Source organism: Anolis carolinensis, chromosome 2, assembly GCF_035594765.1.
Source record: "Anolis carolinensis isolate JA03-04 chromosome 2, rAnoCar3.1.pri, whole genome shotgun sequence".
NCBI classification, from domain to species: domain Eukaryota; kingdom Metazoa; phylum Chordata; class Lepidosauria; order Squamata; family Dactyloidae; genus Anolis; species Anolis carolinensis.
Genome location: NC_085842.1, coordinates 158,425,738 through 158,443,790, shown reverse-complemented (window position 1 = coordinate 158,443,790; position 18,053 = coordinate 158,425,738). Strand labels below are relative to the sequence as shown.

Below are 18,053 nucleotides of genomic sequence, written 5' to 3'. Positions count from 1 at the left end.
TCGAATCCCACCCGGGGAGAGTGCGGATGAGCTCCCTCTATCAGCTCCAGCTCCATGTGGGGACATGAGAGAAGCCTCCCACAAGGATGGTAAAACATCAAAACATCCGGGTGTCCCCTGGGCAACGTCCTTGCAGATGGCCAATTATCTCACTCCAGAAGCAACTCCGGTTGCTCCTGACACGAAAAAAAAAAGCTCCAACTTGAAATGAGACATGGCAGAGTGAAGTTTTATTCACTTCGACCAAAAGTAGATGTCACAGAGAAAGCACCCTCAAATCAGAAAAAGCAATGGATACATAAGGAGACATTAGACACTTGACAGCTCTTCAAAGAATGAAATTTTACCACTCTGAGCGCTAATTGGTGCAAGTTGCAATCTGTGTGCTGATTGGTGGAAGCACACTGTCTGCTGCTGCTGATTGGTTTCCTTGTCTGGTGGGAAATTTAATAAACTGTCATTGCTCAGTTTGAAACTTGTAGCTGTTTCTGTGCGTGAGGGAAGGGATGTGGGCAAGGTTCGGGGCTGATGGGCTTTGATGGATTTGATCCTGTCAGCTGGAATTTGACAGTGGGTCCTAGATAAGGAAACAGTGGGTGCTGAAACACCTTGATGGGTTCCCAAAGAGAAACAAAGGCAGGGAGCTGGGTGACTTGGTGACTTTTTGGGCTGGCCAGGTATTAGTTCACTGTCGGATAGAAGAGTTCATTGTTTGCCAGGAAAGATAATCACCAGGAGATTGTGCCAGGCACCCAGAGGAATAATGGGATTAGCTTTGTCGTTGTTCCCCCTCCCCAAGTCCAACTATGCTGGGGAAAGGTGGTCTATGGATATCAGCCACCATGTTTCTGGCAGAAAAGGAGTCTTTGGATGTCAGCTGGTGGAGACCTCTCGTGTCCACAGGTTTTGGAGTCCTGGATTTTGATAATAAGACCACTATAAATTAGGTTGGCTGAGATTAAGGAGCAACAAGAAAATCAACATATGCTGGCTTTTTGTGTTAATAAGTTTAATGTGAACCAGTAAAGAAGACAATCATTTGGTTTTCTCATGAGGGTACTAAAATATGTTATTTGATTATTAAAGATATGCTTTTCCTAGACAGTTGGGAACCTATAGTCATCCAGATATTGTTGTCGACCGCGTTTTAGGGGATCGGGCCCTTAAGGAGAGACCCGATCCGGTCCTGAGAGAACGGACCTTGGCGAAGCCAAAAGGAGAATTACAAGCCGCAATACAACCTGAAGCCGAAATGAAGAAGGTCCGCCAAAGTTGAAGGAAAATCCGCCAAGGAGTCTTTATTGAGCAATTCAGCTGAAGAGGACTCTAGTAGCGATCATTCGGTCTACTAGGGTACCATACAATCAAAATAAAGCCATATTTATACAAAATTTCAGTCTGACAGCCCTTTGAATTTCCCGCCCTGCTCCCCCGCCCATCTGATCGTTGATAGGCTAGAAGGTTGAACGAGGCGGGCTTTCGTTTCCCGCCTTGCTCCGTTGGCCCAATAGGAAGCTGCCTTTTGTCTCTACTCGGGCCAATCAGGAAAGAGAAGGCGGGAGTTATTGAAACAATGAGGTGACGGGACAGGAACTGTCGGATTAAGTCCTGCTAGACCGATTTCTAAAGGGTGCTAAATTTATTAATGGCAGCAATCAAGGGTGTCCGGGTTTCTGTCACGTATACAGATTTTAGATATGCCTTGGGGTGTCAGAGGTGGAAGCAAAGATGGGTGGTGATGAGCCATATTGACAGGCTCTGCAGGGCGCCTTCCTGAGGTGTCCTGGATTTTCCTTTGGGTGAGATATGACAATGTTTGCCTTGGGGCGAATCACCTTTAGGTCAACACTCCGAATTCGGCGACTCAAGCCCTATATTGTCCATGCAATTTGAATTTGATTGGGTTTAGCGGTGGCAGATTATCCTTTTGTTTTTGGGAAAGGAAGCCTGGGTCATAGGAAATGGGATAAGTTCTGGGGTTCAGGTTGAGTTCAAAATATTTCCTATTTGATTTCATGATTTGACAATTATATGAAATAAAATGAAAAATAAAATAAAGTTGGAATATAAACCATGCTGGGAAAAATACATATTTTCCGGGGATCCCAAAGGGTACAAATACATATAGGCAGATAGATAGATTTCATAGAAATAAGGGAGAATCCATAAAAGTGAGTTACATTGCATAAAGGGGAATCATGAATGATATAAACAATTGAAAATATTTGATAAGAACGAAGTTCATAACATCTGGAGAACCCAGCATGGAAATTCATAAAAGTGGAGTTTTAGCAGCATGATTTTACAATTCATGAAGTTGTTATCTCTTGCCTCAGGCTAAAAGGTCAAACACCTTTTGTGCAGAGAGTCACAGTAAACTCCAGTAAAAAGTCTCAATCACCTTCTACTATAAATATATGGAATATAGAACATAAAGTCTTGATTTTTGAACTATCTTTTACAAAGTCCTGGGGGGGGGATGGTCACCTCGATCACAATATGTTGCCCTACAACTCCAACCAGCACCACTTAGTTTGACCAAGAACAAGTCTTTAAAGGAATAGAGGGTTAAAGGCCCTAGACCAGGGATGGGCAAAGGCATGAGAGGTCAGGTCTCATTTTCAACCAGTGCTTCACTGCAGGCCACCTCAGCATATTGCATTTCATTCTTCATCTCTCTCATTTTGTCATTAAGGCTGTTTAGGCCAGCTTTCATGTCCAAACACAGCAAAAGAATTTCCATAGTCATAGGATCTGAGGAAATAGGAGGTTGATTCTTCTTTTGGCCAACAGAGTGGTGTAAACCTTCCCAATGTTTGCACAACATGGTGGTCACAGAGAGAAATAACAGGCCCATTAAGAGAATGGCAAACTCAGGCGTCAAACTGGTTATCCTGCCCACTAGATGAAAAATATTCCTAACATAATAGTAAGGCAGTAACCTCTTCTACTATGGAACCACCTGTTCTATTAGGACAGTGGTTGTCAGCATGTGGGTCCCCAGGTGTTTTGGCCTACAACTCCCAGAAATCCCAGCCAGTTTACCAGCTTTTAGGATTTCTAGGGGTTGAAGGCCAAAACATCTGGGGACCCACATGCTGAGAACCACTGTATTAGAATTTTCTAACAGGCATGGCTACCTACCAGTTTAATGCCTAAGCTTACTATCTTTTTGCCTTGTTTACATAATGGGCAACGCGTAAAGCCAGAAACATTATACAGCAGTTTCAACCCACGTTTCTAATCCTTGAACTAGGTGCATCAATAACTAGGCTTGATGGAAAGACAAAAGTCGATAGAAAAAGAAATTTTTAAAAAAGACTGTAAATTACACAATGAATTTTGTATAACACAATAACTGTTAGGCTGACATAGTATCCAAAAAACATCAAATCCTCTCAATTGGAGCAAAGACTTACCTGAATAATCAAGAGTTGTAAAATTGTAATTCCATATTCTAACAATTACTCTGCTTTGTAACTAACATTTAAAAGGCAATTCATTGCTTCAGCAGTGGAACCCTCTGCCCCGAAGTGTGGTGGAGGCTCCTTCTTTGGAAGCTTTTAAGCAGATGCTGGATGGACATCTGTGTGTGTGGGGAGGGGGGGAGGTGTGTGTGCGTGCTTTGAATGAGATTTTCCTGCTTCTTGGCATGGAGCTGAACTGGATGGCCCACGAGGCCTCTTCCAACTCTATGATTCTATATGAATCAATAGTAATATCATTATCCAGTCTCAACAAAAAAAGAGAATATGCATGTTTGGATTATTTTGAAATATATTTGGAAGCTGTTCAGAAGAATGTCCAGGACAGAATGTTTGTATTTAGCATACAAAGTACTCTTTATCACTAAATGCCTACAGACTTTCCCCACAATTTTGGAGTAGCCTGAGTCCCTCCAGATTACAGAATAGCCATTTACTGTTGCAGTTTATATGAAATATAATCCATCAAAGACACAGTAGCTTCACATAGCTGAAAGAAACATAAACTTACTCTTGTTCAGCAGAGTCAAGAACATAAAATTTGTGACATTGCATCAAAAGTAAATCCTTCAGAATAACAAAATTTACATAGTCCATGTATGGCTCACTTAAACACAGAGATGATGGCTTCTCCAACTCCCATCATCCACAGAGAGTGAGCAAAGGAGAGAGCACCATGTATCCCAAAACACACCCAATTATACTCCACCAAGTGTGGCCCAAATTTACTGGCCTTAATGAGCACCTGACTGCTGGGATTAATGACATGCAACAGCACTGAAAGCCATATAAACAAATTCTCGTTATAACTAAACACCAAATAAAAATATTGATTGCAATTTACTTAGCCCTGCATTCCTCTGTAAGATTAATATATTGCTCACATTCACAAATTACAGGCTGTACACACTTCTACTTTTATAGAGGGCCTATATCCAACAGAGTCTCACTTATCCAAGCTTCACTTATCCAGTGTTCTGTATTATCCAATGCAGTCTGCCTTTTAGTAGTCATTGTTTTTGTAGTAAATGTTGCAATGTTTTGGTGCTAAATTCGTAAATATAGTAATTACTACACAACATTAGTAAATAAGTAAGTAAAAGTTTATTTGTATACCGCCCTCTCTCCTGAAAGGGACTCAGGGCGGTTTCCAATATAAAATCAGCATAAAACATTGTACAATAAAACACTGAAAACACTATAAAACGCTATAAGAATTAAAACAATCACATAAACAGAAGGAATATAATCACTCAAATAACATATGAATCTGAAAAGAAAAAAAGAAAAAAGACCACTGGGATGGAGGAGAGGATGGCCTGGAGGGACCACTAGAACTAAAATACAATGTTATATTCTAAGATGCTTTGGGGCAGAGGAATATAGTGCAATGTTTCAAGTCAGAGATGGCCTGTGCAACTACTATAGCTATGGGCTCGGTTATCCAAAGGCGCAGCGGAAGAGCCAGGTTTTAAGCAGGTTTTTGAAGGAAGCCAGGATGGGTGCTTGCCGGATCTCCTCTGGAAGGGAATTCCAGATCCAGGGAGCAACAATAGAAAAGGCCCACTCCCTCGTCCCGAGCCTGGGATGGTGGCGGGAGCAAAAGAAGTGCCCTACCGGATGAACGAAGAGGATGAGTGGGTTCATAGCGGGATATGTGGTCAAAAAGGTAGGCAGGTCCCAAACCGTTTAGGGTTTTATAGGTAAGAACCTGCACCTTGAATTGGGACCGGAAAATAATCGGTAGCCAGTGGAGCTCCTTAAACAGGGGAGTAGATCTCTCCCTGTAGTTTGCTCCAGTTAACAACCTGGCAGCCGCACGTTTGACTAACTGAAGTTTCCGGGCCGTCTTCAGGGGCAACCCCACGTAGAGTGCATTGCAATAATCCAATCTAGAGGTGACTAAGGCGTGGACCACTGTGGCCAAGTCAGACTTCACGAGGTATGGTCGCAGCTGGCGCACAAGCTTTAATTGTGCAAAGGCCCTCCGGGCCACCGCCGACATTACTGTGTATTGAACTGCTTTTTCTGTCAATTTATTGTAAAACATGTTTTGGTACTTAATTTGTAAAATTGTAATGTAATTTTATGTTTAATAGGCTTTTTTTTTCAATCCCTCCTTACTATCCAAGATGTTCGCTTATCCAATGTTCTGCTGGCCCGTTTATATTGGGTAAGTGACTCTAATGTATTATGATCTGGGGCCCTCTGGTTCAATCTACATGAGAAGGGAAATCTTCCCAAGCTTCAAATCAGGCACATCCCTTGTATTAATAAGGGCTGCTTTCTGACCTCAAGGAAGGAGATAAATATGATTAAATGTGGGAAAGGGTCAATGGCACTATTGAAACAACAGCTTCAGCTCATCTCTCCTTCCTCGCCTCTTCCGGAAATGACAAGGCTGCTCTTTCGCGCTCAGCAGTGACGCAAGCGACGTTTTCAGCGGGAGGGGGGAGCATCGGGCATGCGCACGCGCAGCTGTGAGGGACGTCCTTGATTCCTTGGAAGCCACTGAAGAAACGTGAGGCCGGCTTGTGAATAGGATGGAAATATGATCTTGCTCATCACGCTAGAGCAGGCATGGCCCAACGTGGGCCCTGCAAGCATTTGGGACTTCAACTCCCACCATTCCTAACAGCCTAGGGCCCCTTTCTTTCCCCCTCAGCCGCTTAAACGGCAAACACCAGGGCTCAAGTTGGCCCATGCTTGCACAAGAGCATGAATCCACTTTAAATCCGATTTCAGCCTCCTGCAGAAATCTGGGGTTTGTGGTTTGGTGAGGCCCAGGGCCTGTCTGGCAGAGCTGTTTAAAGCCCCCTCCCTAAAGTGGATTTAAAGTGGAACTAAGCTCTAGTGTGATGAGGGCCTTGATGACAAGGGTGCTTGGGGCTGCACAAAAGGAGTAGCAATCGCAGTGGCTGAATCTGCACTGCTGAATTAATGCAGTTTGAGACCAAAGCTATGATTCAAGGTGATAGAATAATCCCGGGAGATGTAGTTTTTACAAGGTCTTTAGCCTTCTCAGCCCAAGAAGACTGGTGCCTCGCCAAACTACAACTCCCAGGATTTCATAGCATTGAGCCATGGCAGTGAAAGGGGTTTTAAACTGCATTCGTTCTGCAGTGTAGGTGTACCCTGTGAGCAGGGCCATAGCTAGAAAAAAAATGCAGGAGAGGGGTTTGAAACTTTGTTTTAGCGAATCATGAATAGTTCCATAGCACAAAATAATTTAGAAATCAGGCTCCATCAATAAACTTCAGTGGACACTCATGGGGATTGGGTTAATCAGTTAAAATTCATGAGCAAGCCTGATTTTTTTAAAACCTGAAATATTTTGGTGGTGGGGGGGGGGGTTTGAACCCCTAACCCCCCCCCTTTTCTACAGCCCTGCCTGTGAGCGCTAATGCTGCAATCTCGTTGCCCCATTGAGCCCATTTAAACTCTTTTGGAGCAGTTTGACACCACTTTGCCATGACTCAGTGCTGTTGAATCTCTGGAGCTACAGTTTTGCAGGGTTTTTAGCCTTATTTGCCAAAGAGCACTGGGACATCACCAAACTACAACTCAAAGGATTTAATAGCACTGAGCATTTATGTCAAACTGCATTTGTTTTACAGTGTCATAGATGCACCCTAAGGCCAGGATGAGTGACCACGTGGACAAGGTGAAAAGGCTTCTCTAGCAGAACAGACACAATCCCTTTGCACATGGATATTCCCGACCAAGGCCCCTTCGACCCTGCTGAACACAATCCCAAATTATCTGCTTTGAACTTAGCCCTTAGTAAAAATAATTACTGTGTCATGAAATCATGCATGTCTAAAACGTGTGCCACCAATATTTACCAACCTGTACACAGTATATTATTTGAGAACACAAAAATGCTGGACCACTCACACAGAGAAGCCATTGAAATCCACAAGCATGTGGACAATTTCAACAGAAAGGAAGAAACCATGAAAATGAACAAAATCTTGCTACCAGTATTTAAAACTCCAAAATCAGAACAGTAAATAAGGAACAACACCCTGAAAACGGGAATTCCAGACATGAATCAATCAGGGGCAGCTAACACCTCTGAACAAAAGATTCCCCCAGGCAGGAAGAAGCCAGGACATGAATCTGGTAAGGCCATTAATGCTAATCAAGGTGATTAATTAAAACATTCACACTGCCTTCCAGCAGACAAGAGTTCCTTCTCCCACCCTGGACCTTCCACAGATATATAAACCTTCCTTGCGTAGTTTTTTTCCAATATACCTCACAACCTGCCATAGATGTGAGCGAAACGTCTGGAGAGAATGCTTCTGGATCATGGCCATACAGCCTGGAAAACATAACAACCCTGTCACCAATACAGTAGAGTCTCACTTATCCAACACATTTTTGTAGTCAATGTTTTCAAAACATATTTTGGTGCTAAATTCGTAAATACAGTAATTACTACATAGCATTGCTGCATACTGAACTACTTTTTCTGTCAAATTTGTTGTATAACATGATGTTTTGGTGCTTAATTTGTAAAATCATAACCTAATTTTATGTTTAATAGGCGTTTCCTTAATATCTCCTTATCCAGCATATTCACTTATCCAACGTTCTGCCTGTCCGTTTATGCTGAGTAAGTGAGACTCTACTGTATGTTTGGAAAGCTCTGCATTGAAACAATCGTGTAGCAACTCCACTTTCAACCGACAGGGAGCAACCGAGAGCTATTGGATTTCGTAGAACCCGGAAGCTGCTGCCTTGTGACGTTTCCTCCCACTTCAGTGGCTGCGGTTTGTTTTCTTGGAACGTACCAAAAGCAAGAGGGGGGAGGACGGAAAAGAATCAAAAGGACAGAGGTGAAAAGCGGGGCCTGGTCATAAACGGAATAGGAGTACGTAACACTATAATACCGACGTATATGTTCAAGAGGACGCAGCGGAAAGAATAGCGTCGGCTTCTTCCGAGAATACAAACGAAAGTTTGGTGTCTGTCCCCTCCCGTCCTGCTTCCGTTGGTCTGGTCCAAGGGCTAAGTTGTTCGCCCGTAGACGCAGCCAGAGGTAGGTGAGCCTAATTCTCTTCTTAGGAGGGGGGTGAGTGCCTTTTGAGCCCCCCCCCCCATGCATGAAATAGTACGCCCCCTCTTCTCCGTTGCCTTGGTTACCAGTGGGCCTTCTTTTTTCCATGCGTTAGGATTAATTGGCCTGGATGGAAACAGAGCAGGTCTTCCTAAAATTGGGTCCCTATGCTATGTGGGTATGCTGTTTCCATACTTGAGATGGGCTGACAGTAACTGACCAAGGATTTACACCCTGGTTGATGGAGAATTTAAACACAGATCTCCTAAACCCTAATCTCATTGCTTTCATTAAGGTGGTATGTTTTATACATGTATGTAGATGTAGATTTTCCATTAGAGCATCTAGTGAGCCTCTATGGAAAAACAGGGTCTTTAAGATGCATCTACACTGTTGAATGAATGCAGCTTGAAACCGCTTCAACTGCTATGCTGCGGGATCCTGGGAGCTGTCATTTTATAAAGCTTCCTCTGCTATAAAGTGCTGGGGCTTCACCGGACTACAACTGCCACGATTCTATAGCACAGAGCCATGGCAGTTAAAGTGTTAAACTGCATTTGTTCTACAGTATAGCTCAGACATGGACAAACTTCGGCCCTCCAGGTGTTTTGGACTGCAGATCCCATAATTCCTAATAGCCTGTAGGTATGCTGTTAGGAATTGTTGGAGTTGAAGTCCAAAACATCTGGAGGGCCGAAGTTTGCCTATGACTGGTGTAGATCCACACTTAGTTATTTCTCAGATTATGAAGAGGTGAAACCAATACAGGTAGCCAAAAAAAGGGGGAAGCAAACAATACTCAAAATAACCAAGGTATTTAATATGGCCAGCCTGTCTTGGCCTCTATACTTCAAGGGCCTTTACAACACTAAAGAATATGTGACATATCAAAAACAGAAAATAATATATGCTCCAGTTTCTTATAACATGAGCCCCCGCTGGCACAGCGGATTATATCACTGAGCTGTTGAACTTGCTGACCAAAAGGTCAGCGGTTCGAATCCAGGTAGTGGAGTGAGCTCCCACTGTTAGCCCCAGCTTCTGCCAACCTAGCAGTTCGAAAACATGTAAATGTGAGTAGATCAATAGGTGCCGCTCTGATAGGAAGGTAACGGCACTCCATATAGTCATGCCAGCCACATGACTTTGGAGGAATCCACGGATAACGGCAACTCTTTGGCTTAGAAATTGAGTTGAGCACCTATCCCCAGAGTCAGACACAACTAGACTTAATGTCAGGGGGAAACCTTTATCTTTACCTTCTTATAACACAGTTTGCTTTGGATGTATTTCCCATATTTAGTGAGCATGCTATTCAAGTTTATATCATAGATATAATAATAATAATAATAATACATTTTATTTATATTCCGCTTTATCTCCCCAGAGGGACTCAGAGCGGATTACAGTTTACATATATAAGGCAAACATTCAATGCCTTTTTACACAAGGTAAGCAGAGGCTAGGGCTGACATCCGGGAGCGCACCCCAACTCTCAGCTTCAAACTGCTATCCCTCCGGTCAGTAGATTTCCTGCAGCTAACAGTTTTAACCGCTGAGCTGCCGTGGCTACTACCACGTCTTTGAGAAATATAAACAGCACAACACCTCTTATCTGTGGATTCACTCTCCATGGTCTTGCATACTGACACTCCAAAAAAATATTCCACTAGATCTTCCTTAGTTCTGCCTAATTAGTGCCATAAGAATGCTTGTTTTAATTGTACTGCTATGTTAATATTCTGGATATTTTAAAGGTGTATCATAATATGTGGAGCATGACTTGTTTTGTTACATAAGAGTCTTAAGCAGTGCTGTATCTCGTGTAGGTAGATAACAAAGTGAGTAAGAGGCAAAACTGTATCTCAATATCAAAGCAAATAAAAAGGATCAGGGACATTTGGAGCTTGTTTCTGTACATCTTTATCCCGAAAAGTGTGATTGAACTCAGTGGGACTTAACATGAATGATGCATAAGATTAAAGTCTCAGTGGGTTTTCGAAACAAGATTGAAAATAGTAGTTAATTTGTGAGAAATGCTATATTAATGTAACAGAATTTTGCTTTTGACCACAACATAAAAGCACTTCTTGATTTTAACCCCTAACAGGAAATTAGAAAACCCCATCTGTTTTACCTGTGTTTTTTTTCTTCATAATCATAATGATCAAGACACAACAGGGTTTTTCTAATAGGAAAATTGGGACTTACCACTTTTACTGCAGTCTTCTGTTGTATAAGAAACCGCTCCATGGGTGTCCCTAACCCTGTAAGACTATATTTTAGACGGTGTGGGGTGGAGATTTTTGGAAGGAAGTTGCCAATTCTGGCAAAAGGAGGAAAATCCACCAGAAATATGCCACTGGATTCTGCCAAGTATTGCTAATTTCTGCATTGCCCAGTCATAGCACTCCAGTACTCTTCCTGTAGATGTTATTTGACTGCTGAATAATCAATCTATGCAAATAAATTAATAAATGTGCAGGGTATTCAAAATTTTCCAACCTGAAACTACATTGGAAACCACTAGGGGGCAGTCTGGACAGTTGTTAGAAACAGATTACAACCAGTCTTCCATAACCCCTCATTCATTGATTCAACCAACCATGATTTTGTTTTCTTTTATTTCACAAAAAATATTTGATTTTGACATTTGATATAAGGGATGTCATAGTACTATCCACTGTATATAATGGGACTTGAGCATTCCGCAAACTTTGGTATCCATATGGAGTAGGGTCCTGGAACCAAACCCTAGCAGATACCAAGGGTCCACTATATTTAACTAGTCTTTGTTAGTTACAGCTAGTAAAAGAAGGCAGTATATCTTGCTATCAGACTGTGTTTTAGCTGTGACAAATGGCATACCCATAGAAAATTCATACTCGCTGCATGTCTCCCACCACTGCCATCATTATTTTTCTTTTCTTATTCATGGAGAATAGTTTGTTAATGGTTTGTGCTTATGAACCCCTACTTCAGTTGTTTCCTGTTTGTTCTAGCTCTTCCTAAAGACTTTCTCTGTGTAAGATGATTAGATGCAAAACTTAACAGTGTTCCTCAGCTATTAATCTATATATATATAAGAGTAATGGCATCAGGGCAGTGGACAAAACAACAAAAGTACAGGCCCCCCAACCTCAACATTTGACAACACAACCCATCATCCACGGCACTAGGTTGATACAACAAAAAGAAAAGAAAAATAAAGTCCTAATTAGAGAGAGAGTAATAATTGTTTTTATCCAATTGCTGCCAGTTAGAGTGCTAAGCTCCGCCCACTTGGTTTCCTAGCAACCTACTCAGCTCACGGGACAGGCACAGTTAGGCCTCACTTAGGCATTTTCCATAGATTATCTGATTTTAACTGGATTAAATGGCAGTGTAGACTCAAGGCCCTTCCACACAGCTATATTACCCATTTATAATCTTATATTATCTGCTTTGAACTGGATTATCTTGAGTCCACACTGCCAGATAATTCACTTCAGTGTGCATTTTATACAGCTGTGTAGAAGGGGCCTCATATAATCCAGTTCTAAGCAGATATAAGATTATAAATATACAGTAGAGTCTCACTTATCCAACATAAACAGGCCGGCAGAACGTTGGATAAGTGAATATGTTGGATAATAAGAAGAGATTCAGAAAAAGCCTATTAAACATCAAATTAGGTAATGATTATACAAATTAAGCACCAAATACCATGTTATACAACAAATCTGACAGAAAATGTAGTTCAATACTCAATAATGCTATGTTGTAATTACTGTATTTACAAATTTAGCACCAAAATATCACAATGAATTTAAAACACTGACTACAAAACATTGACTACTAAAAGGCAGACTGCGTTGGATAATCCAGAACTTTGGATAAGCGAATGTTGGATAAGTGAGATTCTACTGTAATATGAAATAATTACTGTGGTAATCCAGAACAACCCAATTCTGCCATGGAGGACACAATCCAAGCACGCCCAACAGATGGCCACCCAGCCTCTCAATAATAATAAGAATAAGAATATTGTACAATCCTAAGGTTAGGAGATACCCCTAAGGATCATCCAGTTCAACTTCCTTATATCATGCAGGAGGACACAATCCAACCACTCCTGACAGATGGCCATCCAATATCTGCACAATAATAACACACATCGAATCATAGCATCAGACAGTTAGGAGACACACCTAAAGGCCATCCACTCCAACTCTACTCTGCCATGGAGGACACAATCCAAGCACTTCCAACAGATGGCCACCCAGCCTCTCAATACTAACACTAATAATAATAATAATAATAATAATAATAATAATAATAATAATAATAACAACATCATACAATCCTAAGGTTTGGAGTTACCCCTAAGGTTCATCCAGATCAACTTCCTTCTACCATGCAGGAGGACACAATCCAAGTGCTCCTGACAGATGGCCATCCAGCCTCTACATAATAATGATGATGAAGAAGATGATGATGATAATAATAATAATAATAGAAGCATAGAATCCAAGAGTTTGGAGAGACTCCTAGGGGCCATCCAGCCCAACCCTTTCTACTATGCAGCTGGACACAACCCAAGCTTTCACAACACATGGACAACATATAAATACTATACAATACTAAAGGTAAAGGTAAAGGTTTCCCCCTGACGTTAAGTCCAGTCATGTCTGACTCTGGGGCCTGGTGCTCATCTCCATTTCTAAGCCGAAGAGCCGGCGTTGTCCGTAGACACCTCTAAGGTCATGTGGCCGGCATGACTGCATGGAGTGCCCTTACTTTCCCGCCGGAGCGGTACCTATTAATCTACGCACATTTGCATGTTTTTGAACTGTTAGGTTGGCAGGAGCTGGAGCTAACAGCAGCCGCTCACGCCGCTCCCGGGGTTTGAACCAGGGACCTTTTGGTCTCCAGCTCAGTGCTATAACGCACTTCGCCACCGGGGCTCCTTATACAATACTACACAGGGACATAGACCCCCTCTATCCTCACCACTTTCACAGTACACAAATAACCAAATGCATACTAAACATAAACCATACAACAGACATTCAATACCACCACTACCTCAACAAGTTCTCACCAACACCACCAGACAACGCCACAGCAACGCGTGGCCGGGCACAGCTAGTAGTTGTATAAAAGAGGAAAGTTTCATCTGGCTGGTCCCGCCTTTCTGCCCCACAATGAAAAAGCAACAGATTCTTCTAAACCAGCGCTACTCAAAATGGAGACACGTGGCTTTTATTGATTGACATGCCATCAACTACGGATCCCCAAAAAGCAAGGCTCCAGGAATGAAACAATTGCAGCCAGTGAACCTAAGTAGAATACTAGTTCCTGACACATTAGAAGGGGAAATGATCCCTGATATTTGATAGGCAAACAGCTTTATTCAAATATATGTTTTTATGGACTGCAATCTACTTTATCATATGCAGAAGGTGTTGCCCAGTAACATTCAGGAAGAGTATAGATCATGATAATTATCTTGTCAAAATTGGCTGTTCTCTCAATAGATGCTGGGTTGATAATACAAACATTATTTTGGTTAGCTGAGAAAAATAGTATGATTTCAAAAAATAAACACTTTCCCCTTCATTCAAGCCATTTGTTGATTTTCTTGCATTAATTGAATGGTAAATTTAAAAGTGGCAGTGTAATGTTGAGCACCTACATTTTCCTCTTTCCCCCTAATCACAAAACTAAAAACAGCTTTTGCTTGATCACAAGATTTTACTTTCCTTTAATAAAAATATAATGTTTAGTCTTGGACCTTCCTGTCCTTCATAGAAAATTCATTAATCTGTTTTGCTTGTATTCTTGTTTTAGTAGAGAGAAGGTTAGGACTTTGCAAAAGTCAAGATGAACTGTCGCTCAGAGGTGCTGGAGATATCAGTTGAGGGCCGCCAAATTGAGGAGGCCATGCTGGCTGTGTTGCACACCATCTTGCTCCATCGCAGCACAGGGAAGTTCCATTACAAGAAGGAAGGGACCTATTCTATCGGGACAGTTGGCACACAAGACGTTGACTGTGACTTCATTGACTTCACCTATGTCAGGGTCTCTTCAGAGGAGCTCGACCGGGCATTGAGAAAAGCTGTTGGGGAATTTAAGGTAAAGGTTTTTGTTCTGTAATTATTTTATAAACATTTTGAATGACTATATGGTCCAGGAAGATGAACTTCTCTTTATACACAATGTCAAGCAGGCCCCAGGAGTCTCTCCTGCAGCGAGTAGACTGTCTGTGCTGTTTACGACGTTGTTTCCAGACTCAAGGAGATGGTTTTAACCTAGAAAGCCTAGAAAATTTGAGAGTGGAACATGTCTGGAATCTGCTTCTCTTGCATAAATATGTTTAAGAATTCAATTTCTCTTCTGTATGTTTAACTGATTTACATACAAAGGTGGATGTGGAAGAGATTTTTGTAATTGTAGTGTACAGGTTTTGGAATAGCCTCTGCGGGGAGGGGGATATATTTGGCCACACTTCCTGCATTGTAGAGAGCTGAGAGTGATATTTTCTTCTAGTGTATTTTTATTAATTATTTCCTCTTTTAAGATTCTTTTAAAATGATGTCAATTACTAGTGGTTTACTACTTTTTAGTTCTGTTTCTGATTTTATAGTTTTAATTGATTGTGAGTTTCATTGAGTGCATTTGTTTTAGGACAGAATATAATAAATAGATTGCAATTATAGGTGGAGTGCCTCTGTATTGAAATGGCTCTGCAAGAATTTGATATACGTATGTCAGCATCCTAAGACTTTTTCTCCTGTGCAGAGGATTGTGTGTTAGAATGCTAAGCCCCACATAATCCTTATATGTCTACTCATAAATATAACACATTGCTTTAAATGAGGTTTGTGACCAGAGAAGGCTTTGCACCCTCAGTGGCTAGCAGTAATTTGGGCCATACAGTTGTTGGGCAGCATCACATCATTCACGTGGGTTTCCATTCCAAGGGTATTTTCATTTGGCTTCTGACTATAGTTACACAGAAAACTTTGATTAAGAATTATGATTCTTAGTACAAGGGGTAGTGACTTCTTCTCTGTGTCATAATGGAAACTTGGGAAACCAAGGCCCATTGCTCTCTTCTCTTTTCCTAGGATGCACTGCGGAATTCAGGCAACGATGGAATGGGCCAGATCTCCCTTGAGTTTTACCAGAAGAAGAAATCACGATGGCCCTTTTCAGATGAGTGCATCCCTTGGGAAGTTTGGACAATCAAAGTGAATGTGGTGAGCCTAGCTAACGAACAGGAGCGGCAGATCTGTCGGGAGAAGGTGGGTGAGAAACTCTGCGAAAAAATCATCAACATTGTGGAAGTGATGAACCGGCACGAATACCTGCCCAAGATGCCTACACAGTCTGAGGTGGACAATGTCTTTGATACAGGGCTGCGGGATGTCCAGCCCTACCTATACAAGATTTCTTACCAGATCACTGACTCACTGGGAACTTCTGTCACTACCACCATGCGGCGCCTCATCAAAGACACCCTGGCACTTTGACATCCATGGGATGCTGGAGCTGACATTTTAGGGAAGCAACACAAACAGCTGGCTTTTTGCTCTCACCAAGTCCCTGAACCAAACCAATAATCCTCCTAGAAAATCCAGGAGTGTCATACTCTGTTTCATGAGCGCCATAATCACAAGACTGGAACTAGCTTTGTTCACCAAACCTTGACATCCTAGGCGCCCTCCCTAATAATAGGGAATGAACACTAGGATTTCTCCTTCAGTCTTCTTTTTCATTAGTCTTTTCTCCATTAAATGAACACCACTGCATATCTTTATAGGCAAAATGGAATGAATATGTTGTGAATATTTTCCTAATGTATTCTGTGTGATAGTTCTAAGGTTGGTGCTCATCATGAGCCCTAAAACTGAATTTAGATCAAATGCCTTGATTTCTTGATTGTGAGAGCTTTTGCATACTGAAATCTACCAAGTTGGGATTATCTTCCACGGAAAAATGGGTGCCTTTCTTGCTGACAACTTACCCTTATTTTCCTTGACCAGCTTCTGGCTTTAGGATAATTAATCTGATTAAATACCAATGTCCCTTGTGTGTTAGAGTTCCAGTGCAGTCAGGCCTTGGGATCCACACTATTCTTATGGATCTTAGCTTCAGGAAAGAACTATTTCAGCATGTCTCAGACCTACGGTTCCTATTCCTTAGTAGAGTTTGGAAAGGGCAACTTGCATTTTTAGAGGACTTGAAGATCCTCTATGTCTTCTGTATGTTTTTCCATTGTAACACTGTGTATTAAAATAATATGAGAATTAAAAACAAAGCCTAAAAACATAACACTGTCTATTCAATAATTTTACTCATAATTTTATTCAGCACAAAAGCAGCTTTCAGAAAGCATATTATAATAAAGAGGACCCCAGTTATTCCATGTCACTCAGTTTCTATCTGACTGCTTCATGTGCATTTAAAACAGTCTGGTTGACAGTGGCCTAGTTTCACCTGCTCTTAAATGTAAAACATAAGAAGATTTATGATGGAGCAGTACAAATGCCTACCTAGTCCAACATTTATTGACATGGGGGTCCATCAGAGATGCTTATAGGAAGCCTAAACCAAGACATGAGGGAGCACCACTTTCTCACCTGTGTTCTCCAGTTACTGATAGTGGGAGGCATCCTGATTCTGTTACTGCAGAATATATATATATATATATGCCATATGATGACTAGTCACATCCTCTGTAAATTTGTCTTGTTTCTTTTTAAATATCTCCTGTATATTTATATATCCAGGTATTTCTATATCCAGGTCAATAGAAATATCTCTGTTATGTGCCTTATGTTAAATCTGAGTACCTATCCTCAGTTAATACAGTGGTTGTACAACAACAGAATTACAATCATAATTTGATTGCTGGAAGCAAGGCTTTGATGTAATGCAGCTCATGCCTATCTCGTATTGCTCCCATAGTTGTAATCCTATGTATTTATTTAGTGGATGTATACCCCAGCCTTCAGCCAAAACGTCTCCAAGAGCAGTTTATAGATGTGTTCTCGAAGGCTTTCATGGCCGGAATCACTGGGTTGCTGTGAGTTTTCTAGGCTCTATGGCCATGTTCTAGAAGCATTCTCTCCTGACGTTTTGCCCACATCTTCCTCAGTAATTGGCGTGAAATTTGAATGCCTAACCAAACTACAACTTTCATGAGTCCACAGCACTCAGGCCAGCAGTTAAAGTGGGGTCAAACTGCATTGTTTCTATAGTGTGGATGCACCCTGGTTATGGTTGCAGGGGGAATAAAAGTTGCATTCAGACCCAGCTTGGATTTGGCAGTGGCCTTCCCTTGACAGGTTCCCAATTCTCTTTCATGGGTAAACTCTGGCACCTCCTGCGGCCCAAGGAAGTCCGGAGACCGTCGCATTTGGTTGGCAAGGGCAAATCGAGGACACGTGCTCCATTCACGCACAGTGACTTTAGAGGTAATGCCCGCCTATTTCCTATACATTGGCCAATCGTAT

At 41.7% G+C, this 18,053-nt stretch overlaps 1 protein-coding gene across 2 annotated transcripts; it reads left to right on the top strand.

Annotated features, from left to right (window-relative positions):
• Positions 1-8,069: 8,069 nt before the first annotated feature.
• atg101 (autophagy related 101) lies at positions 8,070-16,869 on the top strand. Of its 2 annotated transcripts, none has more exons than XM_008103978.2 (3): positions 8,070-8,532; positions 14,383-14,667; positions 15,663-16,869. In XM_008103978.2, the coding sequence occupies exons 2-3, from the start codon at positions 14,416-14,418 to the stop codon at positions 16,065-16,067; spliced, it is 657 nt and encodes a 218-aa protein (XP_008102185.1). In that variant the 5' UTR covers positions 8,070-8,532; positions 14,383-14,415; the 3' UTR covers positions 16,068-16,869. The 2 variants fall into 2 exon arrangements, with proteins under 2 accessions (XP_008102185.1, XP_008102186.1); XM_008103979.3 differs by having other exon boundaries at positions 8,246-8,536.
• Positions 16,870-18,053: the final 1,184 nt, after the last annotated feature.

Coding starts and splice junctions, on each gene's coding strand:
- atg101 (XM_008103978.2), top strand. CDS start 14,416: ATGAACTGTCGCTCAGAGGTGCTGGAGATATCAGTTGAGGGCCGCCAA. Junction 14,668..15,662: donor AAGCTGTTGGGGAATTTAAG/GTAAAGGTTTTT, acceptor CTCTTTTCCTAG/GATGCACTGCGGAATTCAGG.